At 43.3% G+C, this 25,681-nt stretch overlaps 2 protein-coding genes across 2 annotated transcripts; one reads left to right on the top strand and one right to left on the bottom strand.

The window, feature by feature from the left end:
- Positions 1–293: 293 nt before the first annotated feature.
- On the bottom strand, positions 294–7,380 carry RNASEH1 (ribonuclease H1). The gene is made up of 8 exons (XM_064707674.1): positions 7,205–7,380; positions 6,992–7,128; positions 6,327–6,530; positions 5,679–5,778; positions 5,361–5,415; positions 4,250–4,334; positions 2,832–2,956; positions 294–753 (listed from the first exon to the last, which is right to left on the bottom strand). The coding sequence occupies exons 1-8, from the start codon at positions 7,312–7,314 to the stop codon at positions 667–669; spliced, it is 903 nt and encodes a 300-aa protein (XP_064563744.1). The 5' UTR covers positions 7,315–7,380; the 3' UTR covers positions 294–666.
- Positions 7,381–10,438: 3,058 nt separating this feature from the next.
- On the top strand, positions 10,439–17,602 carry RPS7 (ribosomal protein S7). The gene is made up of 7 exons (XM_064707675.1): positions 10,439–10,743; positions 11,281–11,362; positions 11,674–11,745; positions 13,275–13,418; positions 14,967–15,031; positions 16,706–16,856; positions 17,483–17,602. The coding sequence occupies exons 2-7, from the start codon at positions 11,288–11,290 to the stop codon at positions 17,558–17,560; spliced, it is 585 nt and encodes a 194-aa protein (XP_064563745.1). The 5' UTR covers positions 10,439–10,743; positions 11,281–11,287; the 3' UTR covers positions 17,561–17,602.
- The last annotated feature ends 8,079 nt before the right edge of the window (positions 17,603–25,681 follow it).

Genomic DNA, 25,681 nt, shown 5'->3' on the forward strand with positions numbered 1-25,681 from the left:
TGAGAGCGATTAGGTAACAAGCTTTTGCAGGTCTAACCATCTGCATAGAAATCAACAAATCCAAAAACATTTCAGTGACTCCTACCTTAAATCCTACTATTCAGTGGTGCAAAGGTACCATACAGAAAAGCTGACAGAGATAACATAACAAACCTGTTTGCTTTTCCTGTACACTTGCATAGAAAATGGACATCTCTGTTAGGTGACCTCCTACCAAATCAACCAGCCCTAAAGTCTGCCCCAGCTATTTTGGGATGCAATAAATACCTCTGCACAAAAAAAAAAAAAAAAAAAAAAAAGAAATATTTATTTCATTAAGAGGAAAATACAGAACACTTTGATTTAAAATTACTTCTTCAGAAGCCTGTCTGTAAGGTGAGTCCATAAGTACACAACACAGCTAAAAGCACTGACCACAGCCTTTCCAATAGATGGAGGAAAAAAAAAATACTCAGTATCATCAACTAAATATTGTCTCAATCGTAAAACAAATGCAACAGAAGAAAATGTGGGGTTTTCCTTCCCAGAAGTTGGTTTACAGTTAGTGCTTCAGGCCAGAAAGAAGTACAGCTCAAAGTTCAACTCCAAAACAATTACAGCAGTTCAAGTTGTTGCTGTCATGTTGGGCCCTTTACTCCCAGTGCAACAGTCTCCAGTCCCAGGCCATCAGCACTGTGGTTTACAAGCTCCTTCTCTTGCCAGTCTATCAGCTTCTTCATTTCCTTGGAAGCCAGCATGACCAGGAATATGCATCTGTCAGGACAAAATATATCAGTTTAGATATGGAAGAAACCAGAAATAAAGTAGATATATGAAATTTGATAAAGCAATGCTCTGTCACTGATAGTACAGGAGCAGCTCCTCAGAGGTCCTCACCTAATATTTAGCCCTTAGGTTTTCTTCCTAGAGATTTTCATTGTCTCTCTTCCTCTAGGGAAACTCGTGTCAAACTGTGGATATCATCTTTATGGGAATTAATTAAAAGCATAAGGACCAGCCAACCTATCCTTTAAGAAATACAGACAACTGCTCCAATTCAAAATTCCCACCTTCCTGCATTCAGTGGTTAAACTGAGTTGATCTTTCCCCAAAAGCCAAAGTCCTCTATTCCACTAAAGACCTTGGTACTTACAGCACTCACTTAGGATACATACATAGGATCAAAAGATCCTCTCGATTTTCAGATGTCTTAATTTGTCTATCCATTAATCAGGAACTGAAAAAAACTTTATACCCTAAGCTGATCCTTGTCAGAAGCAAGGGTGGAGTAGGAAGGTGAGGAAGAAAATCAAGCTTGCTATTTGACAAGATCAGAGAGGGAATAAGCATGAAGTGGGTGTGAAGTGACATCAGATTTACATGGCAAGGTTTTGGTACCACGTGGGGAGCTGTAGGTGTGGATTCTGTGAAAAGACATGAGCAGTGCCCCATGAAAGACAGCCAGATCCAGACAGCTCCAAAAGGGACCCAAAGGTTAACACAGTTAAGCCCATCAGCAAAGCTGATGGCTCTTCTGTGAAAACATGTTTAAGAAAGGGTAAAAATGCAGCACAACAGCCAGAGAAAAGAGTGAGAATATGTGAAAGGAACAGCTCTGCAGACACCAAGGTGAGGGCTGAAGGAGGAGGTGCTCCAGGCACCTGAGCAGAGATTCCCCTGCAGCCTGTGGTGCAGACCATGGTCAGTCAGCCTGCGCCCCTTACAGCCCAGGAGGGCCACGGTGGAGCAGAGATGTGCCTGCAGCCCATGGAGGACTCTGCATGCACACACTCCTCCTGAAACAAAATCTGTCCTACCTTTTCTAAGAGATTCAGTTTTAAAAAGTGTTCATAAAGGAATATCTTTTAATTATGTAAAATATTCCCAAGAACAGCTGAACTTACTTAGCCTTTAAATTTTTACGCTTTCTCCTCAATAGAATATAGGAGTAGCTAAGAAAATCTAACCAGCCTGTAAATTGCAGCCACCAACTCTGTAACACAGAGCAACATGAATACCTGCAATAAATTCCCATTAAAAAATTGCACATGAAACATCTACATGATCCTGTTTTCTACAGAGTAAAGACAGAAGCTGAGTAAACATGCCATTACAGGTGCAAAGTCAACTGTACACACATTTTTTCAAATCAGTGGTCTTATATCACAATTAGGCTAAAATTTAAGAGGCAAAGGAATATATTTCCCTGAAGTGTTAAGGACTGATATTAGAGGTAACAGAAAAATACATTCTACCAGAAATATCTGTATAGAACTTGTTTTACTTCCTTACCGGAGAGCAAAACAATTGAAAAATTATTTTAAAGACCTTCTCATACTAAATTTCCTTGGAAGAAATGCAGTTAAGGCACAGAAAACTAGAGTTGGCTTATTTGGGTTTACACACACTTCGTTTTCCCAGTTTAAAGACACTCATGTAATTCAGTTACTCCAAAAAAGCAGCATCCTAAATAGTTCTGAAAAGCAAATACAGAAATTTAGCTATGACACAAAAACCAGTTATATTCTAAGGTTAGATTTTCAGGAACAGAAATTGCATCTACTAAAACCACTAACAAACTAAAAATAATTATTGCAGGCATTTTCTAAACAGTAATAAGAGACAGGAAACAAAAACAAATATTCATTTAAATAAATGAAATACTGGTTCCAAGAATCTAGGTTATGTTGGTAACTTGCTTTAAATACAACAAGCAGCTTCTCTGTATTTGAAATTTTACTTAAGGATGTACAATACTATGCTCTACAAAAGTCTTAGTTATGATCACACTTCTAAGGTTCTACCAGAAATATGTTTAAAATGTCATTAAGAATAAGAAACAAAGAACTTACCCACTGAATTTCTATGTCTTTTACTAGATTATCAAGTCTTTCAAAATCTTCTTTATTTATTACACTTCCTCCTGAACTTGTTCTCCAACCATTTGTTTTCCAGTTGTCAACCCAGCTCGTAATACCTGTGCAAAGGGGGTATCACCATAAGAGTGCTGTTAAACAAGCCAGCAAGGATGGAGCCAACAGCCTTTTAACAAGACATTACCTCTGTATAAAGTCCCAGGCAAAAACACTGGATACCAAAGATAATTCTTGTTTGCTTCTCTGATGCTGTCTTTCAGGAGTGTATTTTTTCATTATTACCTGAATTACCCAACCATCAAATTAAATATCTGTATTTCCAAACAGATATTTAATTTAAAGACTACAATCTTATATTTGCACTGTACGCAAAGCCTCCTAAAAAACAATTACATCCATTTGTACTTAATTACAAGGCTCCTTCTTTGGCATTTTTAAATAGTAATTCCTAGACACATCTACAAAAAACCTTTGGCTAAACAAGAATGGCACCTGCACCTCAGTGACCCAAAATACAAAATGAAACTGCCAGCAAAACCAAAGAAACCAAGACAAAAAGTGCAACATTTAATTTTCAGCCATAAGCTACACTAAGTTTTTGTTTAATGTTATTTTAAAAAAAATCCACAAAATCAAATCTCCAAAGTGATCTGGAAACAAACAAACACATATTGCCTTTGTAAAACTGAGCAAAACACAAAAAAACCCACCTAACCAAACAAACAAATAAACAACAACAACAAAAAAAAAAACTTAGGCAGTTCCAGATTATCACAAGAACAAAATCTGAAGATCTTGAGGAAAGAGGAAGAAGTTTTTTTTTCTGAAATTAAGTCCTATTGGCTGCTTTATATGGTATTTATAGAGATTAAAATTAGGCTTTCCAGGTATTTTAATACATACTATGAGCACATATCTCTGGCTAGTCTTCCAGGGTAGCCTAAAAGCTTGGAAGCAAGAGAACTTGAATGTACTTCACAGGTGTGTGTGTGTGCTAAAAACAGCCTCTCCAATACATGCAAAACAACAAAAACCCTACAGGTTACCACACCAACTTCCAAGTAATTTCCTGAGTACAGCCTTAACAGCCTATACATGAACAACATTTTTTCTACATTTTGTCACACTGAACACCTCAGGACACAAATCCTACTGTTACTTCTGTCAGCATTTACTATAACAGACACTTTGACTCTACTTCTGTTTCAGAAGTCAGCAGTTAGTAGGCAATGTCTGATACTCGGAAGCTTTCCCCCAAGCAGTCATGAGTGGTAAGTTATGCACTGTCTTCCTTACATTCCTCTTTCCAGGACTCAGAATGTTCTGTGGGTCTTATGTAAGGAAAAAGCATGCATTGTCTTTAAGGATCAGGAAAATTAAAATCATTAACTTACCATTAATAGTAAACTTGCTATCAGTGTAGATTATTAACTTCTTGATGTTTTGACTCTTGGCTTGCTCTATTGCTTTGCAGGCTGCCTTAAGAACATTTCAAAACAACCACAGGTCAGAAAGGATTTTGGCCACATGGAATTAAGATACCAACAAAGTACCTGATGCTAACACAGAGCTACATATATTACTGTAACCTCTTCACCAGGGGTTATCAACATGTTTTAGTGCAGAGGATCCCAAATTTGTGTATTGCAGATGACACCTTTATGATTCAGGCAAAGAGGCAGGCACTTAAATTTCAAAAGCAAACAAAACCTTGTAACATTTTGATGTTCAACTCTGTTGAACTCTGCTGAAGAAGCAGCTCTCTGACCCATTTTCTAACTATCAAAACTTCTATTAGCACCAAGGCATTTTATCCAAAACTTTGAGGAAGAAGTAATATCAGTTCCAACAGTCTGGATGCCGTAACAAGTTGGAGTTTTTTAAGTGCTCTGAAATATCACAGGGAGAAGTGGCTGGGTGTGGATGTAGAACTGAAAAGTGACAAATCAGTGACAAATCTGACCACTGGCACAGCAACACCACCTCTAAAATGAACTTTGAAGTTTTTAAGCAGATCAATTGCCTATTTCAGTTCATCTCCAAACACAGAGTGTGGGATAGCAGAAATACCATAATTAAGAGGAAATGAAAAGAGAAGACTAAATCTGTTGTTGCCAACAGAAGTTAGTCAGGAGCCTAGAATTGGTTTTTACATTTATCGAAGGATTAGGATACTCTGATCCTGCCATCATAAGAAGTCTGAAACACACACATTAAAAATGCAAGAGAATCTATACAGAGTTGAGAGTGAGACTTTTCTAATGTAAGTTTTTTTAAATAACTGTGCTTGGTGGCACTTGGAAATTCTCAAGGTGAATTACCTAGTTCAAAGCCAGTAAGGACCAATAAAAATTGAAGATAACTATTTGTTTGAAGTCATAATTAAATATTTTGCATACTTCTCTTAGAGCTCCATACTGGTTTCTGGAAACCAGAGCTAAAATAGCCCTGAAAGTGCAGCTGCAGGCTAACATGGAGAAGTATTTCAGGACATTTGCTACTTACATGGATTTCTGCTCTTTGATTAGTCTGCCGTCCAGGAAGTCTTTCACTGGTATTTCTGTGTCCAAAGAACAAATAGTAGATTAGTTATTCCAAGTATTCAGAATGGTGTATAATTAAATACATGAACACTATTTCCAGTTGATTTTTCCCAGAAAGGCTGCTTTCTCTGTTCCCATCAATATCTCCTGACTCAGTCTCATAACACTGTCATTATGAGTCTAAACAACAGAGCTTCATATTTAAAAGGAGGCTGGTATTGTAAATAACAAAAACCAAATAGAATACATTAATAAAAAAAAAATCCATTGAGCTACTTACAAAGGGTGGCCTGGTCCCCAGTAGACACCTATACCAGCACGTGCCCTCTTACGTCCATTACTAGAGCAACAACCATCTGTATAAACAACTGCAAAGTCACCTACAAAAAAAATTACCAAAATCAGCACTTCCTCAAAAACACTGACTATTTAAGGTAGAAGAAATGTTTGCCAGTATATAAAGCCCCAAAACTTCCCTCCCCAGAGAGCCCTTCTAAAAGGTAACTGCAGAAGCCATGTGAATTAGCAGTGCAGAGCACCACAGGTCCCACTGCAGCTTGACACCCTCCCTGCTGTCAAACCAGCCAGCCTCAAGAACTTCTGCCCCAAGTCCCATACTTTTCACTACAGTTCAAGTCTTCTTCAAAACGTCAAAGGTACATCCAATCTTTAGCCCAGACACACATAAAATCACACCTATAACACTATGATTAAGCTATATATTCGTACCAGTTAAAACCAATCAAAATTACACTGAAAGACAATGTGAACACACAGATAATGGTTCATGTTTTCATTTCAAAACGAAATAATGGGCCTAAGGCTGCCATATACAAACTTCCCTAAAAGTTTTCTAATAGTTACACTTGTTGCTTGTCACAGAGAATAAACCAATGAAAATAACTAAAGAAATGATCAAAGACCTCACCCATATATGAAAACTTATCTTCACTGACTGTTGGTATTGAGCACACTGAGTGTACTTCATCATGTTTCACACGCTTTGCAATCTGCTCCTCATTTGTAGACTGTTCATATGGCCTTTTACATGTAATGCAACACATGCTACTTAATTCTGGTTCCTTTCTCTGGCTACCATTTTCTTGTGTTACAACCGGAGGACCAAATGCCTCTACCAAAGGAAAAAAAACAAAAAGAAGTTAGGAAGTTCAGCAGAATCAAATTTTACTTTCTTTGAAACGACTGCTTCTAAAGACAACAGTTGTTAGCAACTATTAGCAATGTTAGTCCGTTATCTGACACCCCCGCCCCGCCAAACTATTATCGAAAAGAAATAGAATACTCCAGTCATTCTTCATCCTTAGTCTGGGGAAACAGACATGCAAGGGCCCTTACACTTTTAACACACACACAGAGCAACCAACGCTCTCCAAACACCACAGAAACACTGCACTGGCACATCCATCCCGTGTCCGGAGGCCATGGCCACGGCGCTGAGCCAGTGACGAGGCATGAGCAGGGGCCGGGGTCCCCGTTCCGGCAGCAGCCGCAGCGCGGGCTCAGCCGCCGTGCCTGCCCCGAGTCCCCGGCGGGATCCCCGCCCTCCTCCCTGCCGGCGGCGGGACGCGCTACCTGCCGGCTCGGGCTGCTGCTGCGGCTGCTGCGGCCCCGGCAGCCCGGCGCGCACGAAGGCCCAGGCGTCCTTCTCGGTGGCGAACTTCTTGAAGCTGGCGGAGGGGAACTTGTTCACCTGCTCCTGGCACTCCGCCCTGTAACACAGCGGGCAGCGGTGAGGCCGGGCCGGGCGGGCTCCCCGCTCCACCGCGGCCCTCGCTCCCCGCTCACCAGGTGCGGTAGACGCCGGTGCGCCGGCCCTTGCGCACGGCGTAGAACATGGAGCCGGCCCTGGGCACCAAGCACGAGTGGCTGAGCACGGCCACGAGCCAGCGCAGCATCCCGCGGCCCCGCCGCCATCCGCGACCCCAGCACCGCTGCGCCTGCGCGGCCGCCGCGCTCACGGCACGCCGGGGCCTCCTACAGGCCGCGAGAGAGGCCAAAGTACCAGAAAATGCCACAGCGCAGGGTTTTGTACGGATTGGCGTTTTTGTTTGGTGGGTTTTGTTCCCTCCCCCCGCCAATAATGGTGTTTTTAAAACCTAAATCAGCTGCTGTTTGGGGCATGAGGTCGCAGCGGCTTTGCACAAGCCACCTCGTTCTGGAAGCCCCATTTCTACAAGGCAAAGGAGACCTCTCAGGTGCGCTGACATATTCAGCACGTCCGAGAGGCTGGAGCTGAACAAGGTTGATAAACTGGTTCTCATCCAGCTGAGCCCTGCGGCGAGGTGGCCTCTAGAGTGAGGAGAAACACCTTCACAGAATCGCAGGGTTCTTAGGGTTGGGAGGGACCCCTGGACATCATCTGCCATGGCAGGGTCAGCTGGTGCAGGTGGCACAGGAGCACGTCCTGGTTTTGAATGGCTCTAGAGAGGGAAACTCCATGACCTCCCCAGGCAGCACCCACTCTCAGTGTAAAAAACTTCATCATGTTGAGGTGAAACTTCTCATGTTTTAGTTTATGGCCACTACTCCTCATCCTGTCGCTGAACACCACCAAAAAGAGTCTGGCTCCATCCTCTTAGCACCTGGACTGTCATGTACTGGCAGACCAAAACTGGGAGCTGGGTGTGTGCCAAATTCAGTACCTCAGCTTCTGACAAGATCAGAGTAGCAATGATGGGGGCACTACTGTGGCCACTCCAGAACCAGCCCAAGGTATCCAAGCTGCTGTTGTACTTCCCTCACAGCTCTAGTAGAGATGCCTGTGACAAAGCTGATGGTGCCAGAGCTGCAGAGTGCTGTGTCCAGATCTACAAGGATGGCTAAATAAAATGCCAAGAATGTGAAACATTGGCATTAATTTTGCCTTGTTGCAAAACCAACAAATGGGCTCAACATTACACATAATTACTATGTGTATTAATTGGATAACATTTCTCTTAAAAAACCCCCAAACCCCAATCGGACTTTAGGTATTTGACAGGCCTTGGCGGAACTGAGAAACAACTTTGTCAGGGTTGCATCAAAATATAATTACTGCATTTTCTCTACTTCTTCCATCATATTCGTGAGACTTCATATACTCATAGTATCCTACTGCTGTTGGGATACCTTTGTTACACATCTGACTAATTTATTCTTTCCACTTCTTCATCATGCCCATTCTGAGACTGAATGGCATAAGAACCTTCTTGCATTACTTTGTAGTGACATAACTTCTTTTAAAGATCACACAGGTCCACAGTGGTTCTTAAAAACCTGTCAGATATTTTGAGTACCGGGCATTATTGGGTACCAGGCACATTAATCACTCTACATCCTTCTCCTAACATAAATTCAGTGTCCAAGAGAAAACATCTCTCTACATCTTTTTTTCTCATTGCTGTTATGCAGCATCCTGGTCTGTTCAGCACTCACAATGTGGAGATGGGAAGCTGCAGATAGTCTCATCTTTATTCATTAATGCTCTGAACAGTAATGTTTTGATCCACCCACATATCACCTGCTCTTTCTCCCTCTCATGCGTGGTTTCTCAGTATAAATTGAGTGCATACTACTGGACTGATGAGACGATTCCGTGTTATTTTTCTTTTTGGTACTCTTCAACAGGTCCTGATCACTGTTGTTTAGCCAAACCAAATCTCTATAAATACTAATCCTGGCCATCAGTGTGAGCTGAGCAGTTTTTCCCATTCCATTCATTGACTTAATGCTAGGAAAGAAGAGTGACTTGGGACAAAAATGAGCACTGAACAATCCGTTTTCTGGCTATCATAAATTTAGTGAAAAGTCCACAAATGCTAGAAAACATGATGAGCTGCATTTTGCAGATGCTAAGGTTGTTTAGTGTGGGATGCTGGTGTCTTTGTCAGTTTTTTGTTTACAAGGGTTTATTACTCCATTATTGCATTTTGTAAAGTGAGAGACTACACACAGCATTACATGGCAATAGCAATTGTGTTTCTACAAGCTTAAGCTGGCTGCTCCTGGAGTAATCCAAGGAATCCAAGCACAGAACCAGTGCTCTGAACCCCATTCCTGGGCCTAAAATCCCTGGGCAGGTGAGTTGCCCATCTGCCTCCAAGTGGGACTTACCCTTGAACAAGAAATCTAAATCAGCCAACAGGGAAATGTCAAGATGGGGATTTTTTGTTGAGGCATGGTTTTAGCTCCACTTCAGATAGATACACAACCAGGCACTTCTACATGAATCAACATGCAAGTCACTTCTTTCGAAATTAACAAGTACAGCTTGTTCTATCTATCAGTGTGCAAGTGTTGTTAGATAATAACACAGTATATAATAGTGCTTCCACTGATGACAGAGTATGTTGACCCCAGAACGCTCATCTTGAGTTAGTAGTACCTGATCACAGCTGAAGACTCATGCATTATTTCTAGTCTTGTAACAGTCTGGTAACTGTGATCACTGGAACACTGTCTTAGCGGAAGCAACTGAGAGGTCACGTTTACAGAGGCAAACAAAAACCAAAGCCAGGCTGCCCTGTGCTGGCAGGCGATTGTCCACAGTCCCGGGATGCCAGCACGCTCCCTGGCCTGGGTTTGGCCGTGGCTCTCAGCACAGCGCCTCACACGCTGCAGGCCGGGGGTGAGGGTGACTGTGCCAGCCCTGCTCCGTCACGTCCCTTCCCTGAAAGGGTGAACTCCTACAGTACTAAGTTAACGTGGAATGGTGTAACGGAGCGGGCAGGGAAAAACACCATCCACTCTCCCACTGTTGTTCGAGCGGTGGCTGCTGCCGCCCTGCACATCCCTGGCGGGACGGAGGGAGAGGGAAGGAGGGAGAGGCAGAGGGGAGCTCCGCGGCGCGGGCAGAGCCGCGCTTCCTCCGCGGGCTGCGCACACCGTGCGCACCGCGGTGCCAACGCCGACATTCTGGCGGCTCTTCACAGGAGCGGCACTTCGACACCACAGGCCGAAAGTTCTGCTGCGAGAGGTGCGGCGGGGGCGGCCCACGGCGAGGGCTCGGTATAACAGCGAGGGACAGAGCCGAGCAGAGGAGGCTCTCCCCGCCTCTCCCTCGCTCCCTGCCGCAGCAAGCGCAAAGGGCTGAGGCGGGCTGAGGCGGGCCGGGAGGGCACCGTGCTCCTCGGCACTGCGCATGTACCAGCCCGCGCCCCTCGCGCCAGGACCCTAAATGTCCGCTCGGGCTTCACTGCCGCGGATTCGCGGTGTGCTCGCAGCGCCCGCCCTGCCCTTCTTCCGGCTCTGGCTTCACTCGGGTGGGCGGGGCCAGCGCTTTCCCGGGCCGCGATCTGTGCTGCTCTCGCGAGAGCTCCCCCTTTTCCTGGCCGGCGCGGAGCGAGGTGGGTGCCCGGGCCGGGGCCGCTGTTTCCCCGCCGGGGCCGCCGCGATACGGGACCGGGAGTGGAGCGGAGCCCCCCGCGGCACCGCGGCGTCGGGATGCGCCCGATTACCGCCAGCCCGGGGCCCGATGGCTGCCGGGGCGCCCGGGGCCGGGGGTGGCCAGCCGGCGGGGTTTCCCTCCTCCCTCGGCCGGCGGCGCCCTGCGGGAGGAGGGGCCGGGGCCGGGAGCAGGCCCGGGAGTGCCGCTCGCTCGTGGAGCCGCTCGTGGGGCTCTGTGCGTGGTGGGGCCGCTTCCCCGGGCTGCCGGGGCCTTGCAGTGGGCCCCGAGGTGGGCAGGCCCCGCGCTCTCTGGGACGCTTTTCCTGTGGCCTGGTCGTCACCCCTGGTGCGGCGTACTGGGGCTGGCCCGGCCCGTGGGGCGGCCTCTGCCTTAGTTCTGGAGCGTGTGGCTGCGCAGCCGGACTGGGGAGTCCTGGCTGTGTTTGGAGCAGGTGACACGTGCTTGGTGACAGCCAGAGTGTTCTTTTGCGTTGCAGAAAGGCCATGTTCAGCTCTAGCGCCAAGATTGTGAAGCCTAATGGCGAAAAGCCAGATGAATTCGAGTCTGGTATATCCCAGGTACGTGGCTTTTCCTTGTTGTCCTTGGTAACTCACTTCAAGTTGTGGACATAGTTGTCCAGACCCTAAACTTTGAGGTTAATCCTGCAACGTGTTTTCTTTCCTAGTTTTACTTGGGAACGGAGTCGTCCTCTGTTTCCATTAGTTAAACTTGTTGGATGTTGGTGTGTCTTACAGGAAGTTTAAGTCTTTGATATTGACTGTGTTTAAGTCTATACCTGCTCTCTGGCACCGTGGACACACTTTGTTCTCAGGTGTTCTCATGAACTGAAGTGTGTGTAATGGATTATTCTACAACTTCACTTTCGTAGGCTCTGCTGGAGTTGGAAATGAACTCCGACTTAAAGGCTCAGCTGCGGGAGTTGAACATCACAGCAGCTAAGGTAGGTTGGACCTTCACTAAGAGCTGGGTGGTGGCTTGTTCTGTGTATGTTTAATTTTTGGGGATATTAATATACTAGGTGAATGGTGACTTAAGCCCTTGTGGCCTGTGATAGTTTTGTTATGTGCTGTTGTAGCTTTTCTTCTGGTATTTGCTGCTAGCATGTAGGATCTGTAATAGTGTTTTTCTTAGGAGCTGGTCTGAAAACGATGATTCTACTTTATGTCTCTGCAGACTGGGTTTGGGGTATGAAACTTCCTTTTTGCATGTAGATACTGGCTGGAAATGTAGGTGTTACAGAAACTTAAAAACATAAACTGCAATACTCTTCATAAAAACCAAAATTGTTTGAATCTCTTATGTGCAGTTAGTAGATGGATTGAGGCAATGGACTGACTTGATAGTGTAGCTTAGTCTCCTTGTACATTTCCAGTTTTAGATCATGCAGGCAGCTGGAACATCAAGAAAGAAAAAAAAAGAAGGCAATTAGTGGGAAAGGAGAAAGAAAGTTAGTGTTAGAATTTGTCAGCCTGGGAGACTGGATGGCAGCAATGAAGCAGGTCACTGCAATCAGAAACTTTATTGGGCTGCCTTTGGTTTTTGCCCAGACTCACCAGTACAGACACAGAAGCCTGACTGCTTACAGTCGAGTTAAAAGAATCTGGGAATGCAGAAAGCAGCATGTATCATGAATGAGCTGAATGGCCTTCAGAAGAAACCACATCTCTCTGGACGTACAGCAATGCCACCTGTCCTTAGTGAAATGCTTTCAGAAAAGTCTTTGTTGTTTACTTAGCTGCTTGATTTTATTTGTGAGAAATCTCCCATGGGCATCTGAATTGGCTCATATGAGAAGGTAGCTGGTGAAGAGCAATCCATTCTTCCATTCTGTTGGAAAATGAGGATGTGTCTGCAGCCAGTTCCATGGGAGAAGTGCCTTGTAAGCCTATGTAAACTTTGGGTTTCAACTACTGGAGAGACAAGCCAGGGGAGAAGTAACCTGTCCTAGTGTATTGTAATCCTGTTGGTATTTGGAGGGGTGACAGATATTTTGATTGAGTAGGGATGCAGTCCTAGGCAAGTGGCCGACAGAAGTGATTTCCATGAAGCAGAAGATTAAAAGATTTGTTCCCCTAAACTTTGGAGTCTGCGTTAGAGGCAACTAATTTTTGAAACTTTGTATTAGCACAAATGCAGAAGGGGTAGTAAGCATTCAGTATAGTTGCACTTCTACCACCTGAGTCTCATCTTTCAGAAGGAATGGGACTTGCTGTTCAGAGGATGTGATTCTGAAAGGGGTGGTGGAATTTATGGCCCAATCACTCCTCCACAGTGAAACAAGTACTCTGATTAAAGTTTTTGTATCAGTGCTTTCTCTGGAGAGCATTAAGGCAGGTACTGCTCTCTGATGCACTCCCTGCCCCACGGTGTCAGAAGTAACACTATCAATACCTGTGCTCAGGATTCATGGTCAAACCAAACATTACTTCTCAACCCCCAGTTCATGCTTACTTTGTACTTTTGTTTCAGGAAATTGAAGTAGGTGGTGGCAGAAAAGCCATCATTATCTTTGTACCAGTTCCTCAGCTGAAGTCCTTCCAGAAGATTCAGGTGCGGCTAGTCCGGGAGCTGGAGAAGAAGTTTAGTGGAAAACATGTGGTGTTCATTGCTCAGGTAAAAAACCCCTTTAGAATCACAAAAATGTTGACTTGAAGGGATACCTGAGGGTGATCTAGTCCAGACTCAGGCATGTTCCAGTGTTGCATTACCCATTAATGGTAACAGTGATAGTAATTCATTGTACCAGCAGGAAATGTAATGAGTGTCTGGTGGATGTTAGCTGAAATGTTTTCAGCTGGCAGCAGTGGAAACTTGGTGAGATGTAAAGTTGTTTCATGGAGGATATAACTTTCTTGCTCTGGCCACTCTTACTCCTTCAGAAGTTTGACACACAAAGCTTAAAATAAAAGGGAGCAAATATTAATAGGAACTTTGCTACACTTTGACAATCTAGGTGCTTAAAATTTAAGTTACTAGGAATGGAGCTAAGGTGAAAAGGTGTTGGAGGGATCTCTGGGGCAGTACTTAAGGGTTGGACAAACTAGGGATCTGTCTGTGGAGTGGAAAATTGGTTAAAATGAAGCTTGCTGAAAATTTTTAATGCAATTCGTAGAGCCAGAGCACCTTACCCTGAGTCTTTATATGACCGAGGGGATTTATTTGAATGAAGTGCCTCTGGTTCACTTCACCTAAAGGTTCTTGACCCAGAGGGTGGTTGGGCACTGGAACAGGTTCCCCTAGGGAATGGTCACAGCACCAGCCTGACAGAGTGCTGTGAGATGTTTCTGCAATACTTTCTGGCACATGGTGTGACTTGTGGGGATGTTCTGTGCAGGGCCAGCAGCTGGACTCGATGGTCCTTGTCCATCTCTTCCAACTCAGCATATTCAGTGATTTTTTTAGATTCTGTGATTCTGTAATCCCTTGAGAATTCCTTATCAATTCAGTAATCTGTTTTAGAAGGGAACATGTGATTTTGAGTATGACATGACCCAGTTTGGATAATGGTAGCCCCATCATGAATACAGTCATGGAGAAGCTGTGATGTGATGATAGAAAGTACTGCAGGTGGCTAAAACTGCATCTAGAACATCTTAAAATGTCTACACTTGAAGTAGGAAAATATAAGTTTTACTGACCTAACATTTAGATTCTAATTTTGGAACAGGTTATATTTAAGCCAGGATTTGATCTGGATTGTGCAATAGATCTTACTAGTAAAACTAGCATTTCAATCTCAGATGTCACCTAGCTGTCTGTGGAACGCAGCTCACTACTCTGGTTTGCACCACAGGCTCAGTCTGACAGAAGTTTGAAATTCCCTGGGATTTCTGTTCCCAAAGAAGTGTGTTCACTGTGCTGATGAGACGTAGTACAATAGTGTGGTTGTAATCTTGAAGAGAGGAGATGAAGTACAAGTCTTCTATTTCAGTGCCCTGAATACAGGAGTAGTAATTAAAACATACAGCAGTACAGCACTTCACCTTCTGCAGCCAACTCTAGTTCTCTAGTTTCTAATGCTGAAGTAACTTTCAGCATACTTAAGTCTACCTTTTTGGCTTTTCATGCATTGGTATCTAGTGTGGGGGGAAAAGGTGCATGAGTTCATTGTAACCACCAAATACTGAGAAATGCCATTTTGTTCTTCTCTTGCCTTAACAGAGAAGGATTCTGCCCAAGCCAACAAGAAAAAGCCGCACAAAAAACAAGCAAAAGCGTCCGAGAAGGTTGGTAAATGATACTGATTCAGTATGACAGCCTTCTTTTGTGCCTGGTAGTTTAGTCAAGTAATGGTTAGTTGAGTTTTTGAGAAGTCATTTAACTGATTGGCTGGTCTTGTCCTTTCTCCTGCTGCTTGAAATACTGCTTTGTATCTGTCATTTGACTGCTAAAGTGTTCAGTAGAAAGGTCACCTTTGGGCACTGTGTTGCATTTCTTAGCACTCTGTTTGTATTTCCAACTACAGCTGTAGCAAATTTTTAGCTGTCAGTGCTGGCTTAACAAACCCAACCTGCTGTCTCTGTTACCACACTGTGCTGACAAGAACTATTTTCTTTTAAGTTGTAGGAAGAGCTTCTTCCACATCACATGTTAGACTGTGTGCAGAAGTCAAGGCTGGCACACTGAAGGGGATGCAATGAGGGAGAGTGGCTGATGAGGGGTGTAGGTACGAGTACTAGTACCTCTGGATATGAATTTGATAGCAATAGTATAGTCATTTGTGTTAAATGGCCTCCCTGCTCTCATCTAGTCACTGGATTGCTAGACATGCAACACTGCTACGTCTCTGGATGTCAGTGCCTCATCTGTATGAGTTGCTATGTCATTATGTAAGTGTGTGTCTTAAAGGTTTGTCCTCTTTATGACATATGGCATGTCTTGTAGCTTCTCCCTGCCCCCCCCAGCATTATACCTGTGTCATGTGTTACTGTATTTTGCAGTCTTCAGGCATGGATTTTATAAGTACAGTTTCACAATACTCATTTAGCTACAGTCCTGCCTTTGGAAGACTCTGCCTGTGTCCTTTTTAAAATTAGCACTGCACAGTGGTTAGAGAAGTTGGCATTTGTGTCTGAGTAGCACGCTGGCACTGTCTGCATGAGTAAGGGCCAGTGTGCAGGACTGCCCCTGTCTCAGCCTGAGATGAGATCAGGCTGCTGTGTTGTTGTGGATGTCTGTCTCCCTTTGCTATGCCAGTGTGGGCAGGTGTGAAGTGCTGCTGTAGACACAGGTGTTGGTTACAAGTGATACTGCCCTGAAACTCTGGATCAGGATGCTACAGACTTAGTAATCCATCTAGACTCTCGTAAAATAACCTGGGCCACCTTTTCTCGTGTTGGCTTACTTCTGGACAGTTCAGGAACACACATGTAGATTTCAAACAGTCTTCTAAGTATGGACTCAATTGGCCAGCTAGTCTTTTGCTGTATTACATTGGTCTTCTAGCTGCTTGGCTTTAGGCAGATGAAGAAATCAGTGTTTCCAAACCTGAGTCTCCCATGAATGTACTCTGTGCAGCTTAGGATACTTGTCCACTTTAACTTTTCCAGTCAGTGTCTCTGGCAGAGTTGCAGATGGAGCAGTTTGGTCTTGATTTAAATTTTTATTAGATGTGCAGAAATAGAAGTATGTTTTAGGGCTCTTGCCGCAAATCAGTGTATGGTCTAGAAGGTCAGAAACCTGGCTACTTTTTCTTGTGCAGTCATTAAGTTTCTGCACTCTGTAGAATTCAGCTTTTCTTTTTGCATGCCCTGTGATAGTGCTGTATTGTCACACTGTGGCATTAAAGAGAGAAAACACCTCTGAATTTTCAGCCAAAGCATGCTATGGAAGATTTAAACCTTGTCAAACTGGAATTTTTCAAGAGGATGTGTTTTAACGCTCTAAATGTGGCATTTCAGCCGTACACTTACTGCAGTGCACGATGCCATTCTTGAGGACCTGGTCTTCCCCAGTGAAATCGTGGGCAAGAGAATCCGCGTGAAACTGGACGGCAGCAGGCTTATAAAAGTCCATCTGGACAAAGCACAACAGAACAATGTTGAACACAAGGTAAATAAAAAAACTTACTTTCTCATGCAAGTTGGGGGGTCATTCTGATATCCCCAAGAGACTGCTTAGGGATACAGGAAAAGACTTGCCTTTTGGCTTGTGGAGGTGCTTTGGTTTGTATTTGGAGTAAGGTGCTGAAATAGAAGCAAAACAGTTTTGAGCTAAAGCTCTAGTTCAACTTGCCAAAGCCCCTGGGTTATGAAGTAGTTATATTGGTTCCCTCATGGGACCAGACAGTGTTTTGTTTGGTTTTTTTTTGTATGAATAGGGGTTGTTTGGGTTGGTTGGTTTGTGTTTTTGTTGTTTTTCAAGTGAAGCATTTAGTTTTGACCTGAAACAGATGTGCTCAGTAAAGCCTGCACTTCGCTTGATTTTTTTCTGAAATAGGAGGCTTGTATTTGGGCCTGCTTAGCTCTCAGGGTCTCAGATTGTTGAAAATCAGAGAGAGCCCAAATACCCTAGAGGAAATGTATCTTTTGTGTAAATCCTCAGCTACCTTAATATAGAAGAAAATAATTGGCCTCAGAGTGAAGATACACTGGCAAATAGTATAGTACCTTAAGTATGTTTACTTAGAGTTACTTGTTTACACAGCATGTATAAGCAAGATTTATTTGTCTTCACAGGTGGAAACATTTTCTGGTGTGTACAAGAAGCTCACAGGCAAAGATGTGGTGTTTGAATTTCCAGAATTCCAGCTGTAAAATGCAAAAAATGGCTGAATAAACAACTATTCATATAACAGAGTAATTTCATTTAAATTTTGAATTCCATAAACACAGATGGGGATTAACTGGTTCATGGGACTTCTCCGCTGTCTGGAGAGTGACACCTCTGAATCAAAGTATTAACTCCCCAGCTACCATTTTAATGGTAGCCCTCTTGGGTTTTTCTTGGCACTATTGCAACACAACTGGACAAAAAGAGTCCAGAGCCTGCAAAAAGAATTCATACTGAAGAACCTAAGCATTCAAAATCTCAACTGGGGGAAATAAGGAGAATTACTGTAGAGCAATGGAACTCCTCTGAGTTTTGCACACAAGATATCAGTTGGAGACCTACCTGTTCCTGACACTGGAAGAAGTCAACTAGCAGGTGGTGTGTGACTTATGAAATGTGTAGAAATGACATGTGGATAAGGGGTTTGAATTCTTAGGAAATGGGGTGGGGGAGGTATAGGTTGATTTTTGAGGTAACTTAACTTGCTCTAAATGGCAGCATTCCTTACCAGTTCTTACCTAAAAGCAGGCTCTGTAGCTTCTCATCTTTCAGACTGAAATGGGAAGGAATTTTTACTTCTGAGTGCTTGACTATATCACTGGACAAAAATGACAGGTTTTTCAGGTATTCATCTTGCTTTCAGAAATATTTTTTAGATTGTTTTAACATGGTTCTCTACATGCTCAGTGATACAGGGAGAGGTGGGGAAGAACTAGATGCATCAGTATCTGAAGGCTGACAGTGTCTCAGAAACAATACACTTTTGACTTCAGTATCTGTGTTAAAGAACCCTTTACACAAGCTCAGGGTGATGTTGGTCATTTAAAGTTCTGAGCTAATTACATGAATTTAGTACCTGATTGTACTAAACATAGTATTAAGAGTAAGTGTTTAATTTATCACAGTAGAAGACAACTAATTTTGGAGTCAGTCTGATAAGTGAAGAGCTAAGTTGAGACCAAGTTGTGTGACAGGAGCACTTAATAACTGGCATTTTTCTATGTGAGGGAAGATGGAGAAGTACCACTCACTAAGAATCTTTGTATCTTTACTTCCCTTTTCCATTTACAGTAGTTTTGGTTGCTTCCCATTTGATGCCTCTTTAGCTATGGAGAGCTAAAAGGTTAAAACAAGTTCTGCATTGCTTTTGCATTGAGAAAATTGAGACTTCAAAATTTAAGCATGACTTAGTAGGGCAGGACAGATAGCCCTGTGCTGTTACTGTTGGAATGCAAAGAGAAGGAAAACCTGCCCTGTTGCAATTAGTAGTTAATTTCCTGTGACTTGCTGATAAGGCTTGAGTATTTGCACAAAAAGCAGGCTGTATCTTTGAAGAAGTTTGTTTACCTTAAGGCCTTTTCCTATCTCCTTTTCAGACTTCTGTCTCTGGGGTATAACTTCTTATTTATTCCTTGACTACTTATTGTTCATCTTGAATGATTCTGCAGAAGTGAATGCATCAGCTTCCCTTAGAATTAGATGAGAGGAGTTGGCAGGTATATAATAACCCCGAATCCTGTCTGTTTGTGTGGAGAATAATTGTAAAAGATCTTACAGTAGAGGACCCATAACTTTTGAATTCAAGTTTTCATTGCAAAAATGGATATTATTCAGATTGGAAATGCCACTTTGTCTAGTTCCCCAAAAATAGTGTTGAGTCAGACACATTACTAAGCTTTCCTCTAAAACAGTCACAGATGGCAGCCTGTGCAAGTAGACCTTGGCTGGTGTGGGCTGAAGAAGCAGCTTGGGGAGTATTTGGAGGCTTACCAGATGTTAACTACCTTTAGTTAAAGGCTGGTGAGTCTGCTGGGGCTGTGTAACCTCTGCAAGGAGAGGTGATCCTCAGCAGGCTTTGCTAGACAGCATTTCCTGCTTTATAGGGAAATGTAACTCAGGTTTCATCTCTTCATAGTAATAAAAATGTCAGTCGAGTTTCTTTTGAAGCACTGGGAGGGGGTGAGCGGGGGAGGATAAATCCAGTAAACTGAACAGAAAGATTGCAAACGTTCCCAGGCATTGCCAGCTGGCTATAGATTTTTCTTGGCTCTTGTTGCAAGCCCTCTTGAACTATATGATATGCAAAGGCTCACGATGGCCCCATAAGCAAATTCTTTGAGGGAAAGGATAACACTGTCAAAGCTCTATGGCTTTTACATCAATTAAACTACAAGGAGAGGTGAATTTTTGTGGCATAAAAATACAAGGCTGTGTGCTTGCAAAAGACTTTAGTCTTAGTTTACCTCTATTTACAGACTCCCTCGTGTGTTTGTGTCAGTGATACAGTCAGACAACTCCCTCTGTCCCTTGACAAGCATACTAAGTGCATGCCTGCAATCTGGAAAGTCAGTTTGATGCCATCTGGTCAAGTGCTAATGAGGCTGCTGGAATGCTGGTGTCAAATGTTACTTTAACCTAAGCAAACTCCATGTGAGATGATGCTAGACTTTTCCTATACCTTTCACATGCTGGCACAGTTCAACTCTGAACGTGCGATTGATCACGAGTTCCATCAGCTGCTCTGGGTGAAAGAGTGGTGGGGCGTTCTCTACCGAGACTGCAGCAGTAATATGTGGGTACTACCAATGTGCAAACATAGCCATATACTGAAGTTCTTTCTTGTAGTAGCTCCAAATGAGAAGCAAGGGCTTTACATCTGTTAATTGCTCATGAGACATTCACCTGATCTTAAAGCTTCAATTATTTATTTCATATGAATTCTTTCAAAATGTCTTCAAATGTTTTTGTCTATGAGGTCTGATCCCTGGTGATTTTTCTTCAGAAAGGTATACAGATGTGTCACAATTGTAGTATAACAGAACTTGCCTGAAGTTTTGGGTGGTAAGTGCTTGACCTATCTTTTATTAATAGGGCAACTTGATATATGATAACATCATGTCTGAGTAGTCCCTCTTGAGTGTAAATGGGAACAGCTGGTGAGTTTCAGTGTATGATCTCATGCCAAGCAGCATTCAAAGGAAATCCCATCACTTCTGCATTATGGACTGAAATAATTAATTTCCTATTCCTTTGTTTTTCCTGAATTTTCCAAGTGATAGGCCTGAGTTTGATTCTCAGTTACATCTGAAGGTCAGAGCAATGCTGAAAAGCTACACCTCCTCCAGTTTGTGGGATGTGCTATCTAGGCCACTGGACGTTTATCAGAATGACAGAAAAAAAGATGTTGATTACAGAAAGTTATGAAGGCTCATAAAATGAAGGTTGGTGGTGAGGCTGATGAGGGAGTGTGAATTTGCCTGTGTCCAGTAGGGGCTGACTGCAGCACTGATCAGTGTGAATAATTCACTGCTCTTTAACAAAGTGCCTTTACCCTGCCCCTTGCTGCCTGCCTTAAGGGTGCTCCTGTGAAAACCCTGCTGACATGAACATCTATGTATTAGCACTCTGTTCCCTACAGAGATGCAAGTAAAGGATCTTATTTATGTATTACCATCAAGAGGAGAAAGTTTGTTGGATTTGTTAAGTTTGAGTTCATGTATCTCTTCTACCTTCCAGTTACTCTTTCTTATTTTCAGGAAAATCATTCTTAAGTTTAGTGTCATGCAGTTGCTACTTGGTGTTGTTAAATGATTAATAGATAACATTTCTAATTATTGTCTATTGAGTTAACATGTGTGGCTCAGTTGTGATCTGCCTCTGGAGCAGCAAAAATAGAATTACATCCAAGCACTGAGGAGATTATTCTAGTTTTAGAGATGACTAACAGAAAAAGCACAATTGCTGCAGTGAATGCTGCTTAAAAATTTTTATGAAAAAAATAGTTCTACACTGCTAATAAAGTAGAAAGGCCAGGTTTTACACAGTTGCAAACAAAGTTAATACTGTATTGGCATGGCCCCACTGATCTTTCCCACCTTACATCTCATGTACTGCACAGAAGAGGTGGGCAGGAGAGCTTTGCTCTCTGCCCACAGAGATGCTGGGGCAGTGCTAGGAAGATATTCAGATGGCAGATGGATATCTTCACAGAGACAGATCTACAGGCTGTGTTTTACCAGGACTGTCTTAACACTTAATAAATTTGTTTCCTATTTTCTTGGCTAAACAGATACCGTTCTGTGAAGCAAAGGGAATAGGACACATCATTGTGCTGCCCTGGAGCAGAGGAGGGGTTGCACTTGGCATGCTTGTACCATGGAGAAGTCCTGGATCTGCTCTGTCTCCTTGCCACTTTTTGGAGTTTCTTGGGGGTGTCCTGGGAGGCCTAATAAGGGCTGCTTACTGAGTCAGCTCTTACTTTCAATAACTAGAACAGCATTTGTGATGCCTACAATAAACTGAGCTCCTGCAACTCATCTCAAATACTGATTTTTTAAAGGGTTTGGATATTGGAAATTTTAATCCTTTGGAAAAATCTGATTGGGAGATGCTGATACCATTGGATGCTTTGCTAAACCAAAGGGAAAATTGGAGCCTTGTCATCTTCTCTTAAGGTTTTTTAATAACCATTGTGTTTCAAATAGGTGTTGTGTTTAATCCTCTTACTGATACAAAGATAATGCCAACTGACTATGCAAAGTGTGGAAAAATTTTCCTGGATGCTCCTAAAATGTATTAGCGCATTTTTTTCTGTTTTCTAAAAACTTTTTATTGTCCTTTTACAGCCTGTTGGATTTTATCTGCATGGTTTTGGTTTGAATCCAAGAATTCCATTTGTAGTTGTGTCAATGTGGTATTTACCCTGAATTTAGAGGTTGAAGAAAAATTGTGTAGCGGATCAAGCTGAAGTAACTGGCCCAACTGGTGTCTTGCTGTATAGAAATATAGAATGGTTTGGGTTTCAAGGGACCTTAAGGATAATCTACTCTAGCCCTCCCTGCTGTGGGCAGGGATACCTTCCTCTAGAATAAGATTGTTTAAAGCCCCATCCAACCTGGCCTTGAGCATCTCCAGGCATGGGGCATCCACAGCTTCTCTGGGAAACCTGTTCCAGTGTCTGACCAGTCTCACAGTAAAGAATTCATAGTATCTAATATAAACCTGCCCTCTATCAGTTTGAAGCCTTTCTGCCTTGTCCTTGTAAAAAGTTCCTCTCTCAAGAACTGCATGTCCTTGTAAAAAATCCTCTCCAGCTTTCTTTTAGCCCTACACCCCTTTAGGTAATGGAAGGTGTTCTAAGGTCTCTCAGGAGCCTTCTCCAGGCTGAAGAAGCCTGACCCTTTCAGCCTGTATTCATTAGAAAGGTTCTCCAGCCCAGCTCTGATGATGTTCATTAGCGCTCCTCTGGACTCATTCCAACAGGTCCACATTTTTCTTATGTTGGGGTCTCAGAGCTGGATGCAGCATGGTAGGTAGGCGCTCATGAGAGAGGAGTAGAGGGACAGAGCCACTTCCCTCAACCTGCTGGCAATGCTACTTTTGATGCAGGCCAGGATGTGGTTGGATTTCTGGGCTGCAAGGGCACTTGGCTGGCTCACGTTGAGCTGCTCATCAGCCAACAATTTCTTCTTAGGGCTGCCCTTGATCCATTCTCTGCCCAGTCTGTATTTATGCTTGGGATTGCCTGCCCCAACCCAAGTGCCCTTTGTGTTGTTCAGCTTTATGACAGGCCCATCTCTTGGTCCTGTCAAAAGAGTCTCCTGTTTCCTTGCAGAGAGGACTCACATTTTCCTTAGTATTCCTTTTATCACTGATGTACCTAAAGAAGCTTTTCTTGTTGCCTTTGATGTCCCTGGCCAGATTTAATTCTCTCAGGACAGGTTAGCTTTCCTAACACGTTCCCTCGTTGCTCAAACATCTCTACCCCTTCCAAGCTATCCAGTCTTGCTTCCACCCACTTCAGACTTCCTTTCTGTGTTTCAGTTTGTCCAGGAACTCCTTGTTCCTCTGCACTGGTATCCTGTGGCCTCTGGAGGCTGTCCCTCTCTCTCCAGCAAGGGTGGCTCAAACACTTGGGTATCCCAGACAGGCATGTTAACATGATAGAGAACTTAATAACCAGCAGCTGTTCTGACCTGGTGATGACCTAAGCTGCTCCCACACTGTCCATGCATCAGTACCCCAGTTTCCACATATAAGCCTGATTTGGATGATGCACCAATATGGCTACACAGTTTCCAGTTGGATTTTGGGGTGGGAAAAGGTTACTTACGCCCTTCTGTATGGGGACTATGCCTTTCTCTCTCATGTGAAAGAAAACCATGTGCTTGTTTATTCTCCCTTTTCTGGAAAAAGCTCTTTTACTGAATTTATAGTGTTTGCCCTTTCCTTTAGAACACTGGTCATTTATGTTTGTTTTCTTTTCTGCTTCCCCAGTGCCGAGTCCTACCTTTTCTACCAGCTTGCCCTGAATGGCTGTTTCTCCATTGAATTCTGTTTCTGGCCTCAAAGTTATTTTCCTGTGTTTACGGGGAGAGTAGATATGTATGTAAATGGAGTTGTCTTTGCCATGGTAATATGATCTTCCAAGGCTTGGACTACAGTCGCTTTGCTGCATTCTTTACATAAAATGTTTTTCTTGGCAAGTTTCTGCCAACAGAGTGCTGCAAGGGCCCAGTCCTGCTAATTGCCTTCTGCTCCCACTGAACTGGTGGGGCCTGTGTGCATAGAAAATGAACTTTAAAGTTAGAGTTGCATGGTCTTTAGACAGTTATGTTCATGTTCTACCATTTTGCCCTTTCTTTACTGAGGTAATCTATTGAGGAAGAGATCATTGGCTCTTAACTTTTCGTGACCATTTGGTGTGTGTGAAAATACAGGAGTTCATAGCAGTGGAGGAGGGTGGCCAGGTTCCAGTCCAACATGGAAACCTCTATGTAGGTAGTCCACAGGGAGTCCTGAGTTTGAGACATCACTACCTCTTTTTGTACCTGTTTTTCTCTTTGCCATTAAAGCTGGTCAGTGTGTCCTGTGGGCTAACAAAACAGGAGCTGTCATGGGCAAGAAGGCTGCACTCTCCAGGCTTAGGGAGAGGTTTGCTGGGAGAGAGGATATGTGATGTCAAGAGAAAGGCAGAAAGAGAATACATCAGTACTGTGTCATCAGCTTGTACTGCAAGCCCCACCACAGCACAAAATTCTCAGTGGAGTGGATCTGCACCTCAAAAGAGATCTGAAAAGTGATAAAGAAGTGAACACACAGATGATTCTATTGCAGCTTTCTCTAGGGTCTCAGTCTAAAACCTTTTCTGTGTTCTGATACTTTCCATGTGGAAAATGGAAAGGAACCTCCTGCTACTGCCCTTAGCTCCTGCCCTGGTTTTCAACCTCACATATTGGGGTTATCTAAGCTCCCAGCCCACTGGGTACTTCCTTAGAGCATGACCCCTCACATGTTACTACCTGGAAGAACTGAGAGGAGGGAACAGTGGCATGAGATGGATGGAGACAGATGATTCACAGGATTTTTTTTTTTAGCTATCAGAGCTACAGTCTTACAAATACAGCAGCTTTTCATCAGAGGGTATTAATTGATGTAGTCACAAGTGATACTCTCTCTTTGCCCTGGAAATGGAGAGTGAAGCCATTTATATCTGTTGAAGTATAAACTGCTGTAACTGAGGGGGATGTTCTCAAAATCCCACTTTCCAGAATCAGCTGGCCTGTTTTTTGCTGCTTGAATGTATATGGAGTACTGTGATTTATCCAGGCCTCAAACTAGTTTAGCTTTTTAAGGTAAAAACCAGGTTTGTATAACTATTTAGAAGCTAGAATGAAATAGCACTAAAGTTGTATTAAAGATGTTTAAAAAAACCCACAAAATATTGTGAAGATGCCTGCCGTGTGGATAATGTAGCATTTACATTGTTTTGGGGTGTTCAGACATGGCTCTGAAACAGTTGCCTGTTTTACTAAAGTCAAGAATGGTGCAGCCAATTGCAAGCATAGAGAGAATTTCAGCAAGGGGAGAGTGTGTTAATTATCCACACGAGATGATCACATTCAGTGCTACATTTCATGTGTTTTCGTATCCACTGAAGCAAAGCAAGAGAAGTGTTGTGCTGGGGCAATTTGCATGCATGGCTTAGAGCTGAATAGATGTAAATGGTTAAAAAGGGGTTCTCTGCTAGAGAGGAGGAGGGGAAAGTAAATGTGCATTCCCAAAAAAGTACATTCCCAAAATAAAAAGCTTACATCATGGACCTC

Source organism: Zonotrichia leucophrys, chromosome 3, assembly GCF_028769735.1.
Source record: "Zonotrichia leucophrys gambelii isolate GWCS_2022_RI chromosome 3, RI_Zleu_2.0, whole genome shotgun sequence".
In the NCBI taxonomy this organism is placed as follows: Eukaryota; Metazoa; Chordata; class Aves; order Passeriformes; family Passerellidae; genus Zonotrichia; species Zonotrichia leucophrys.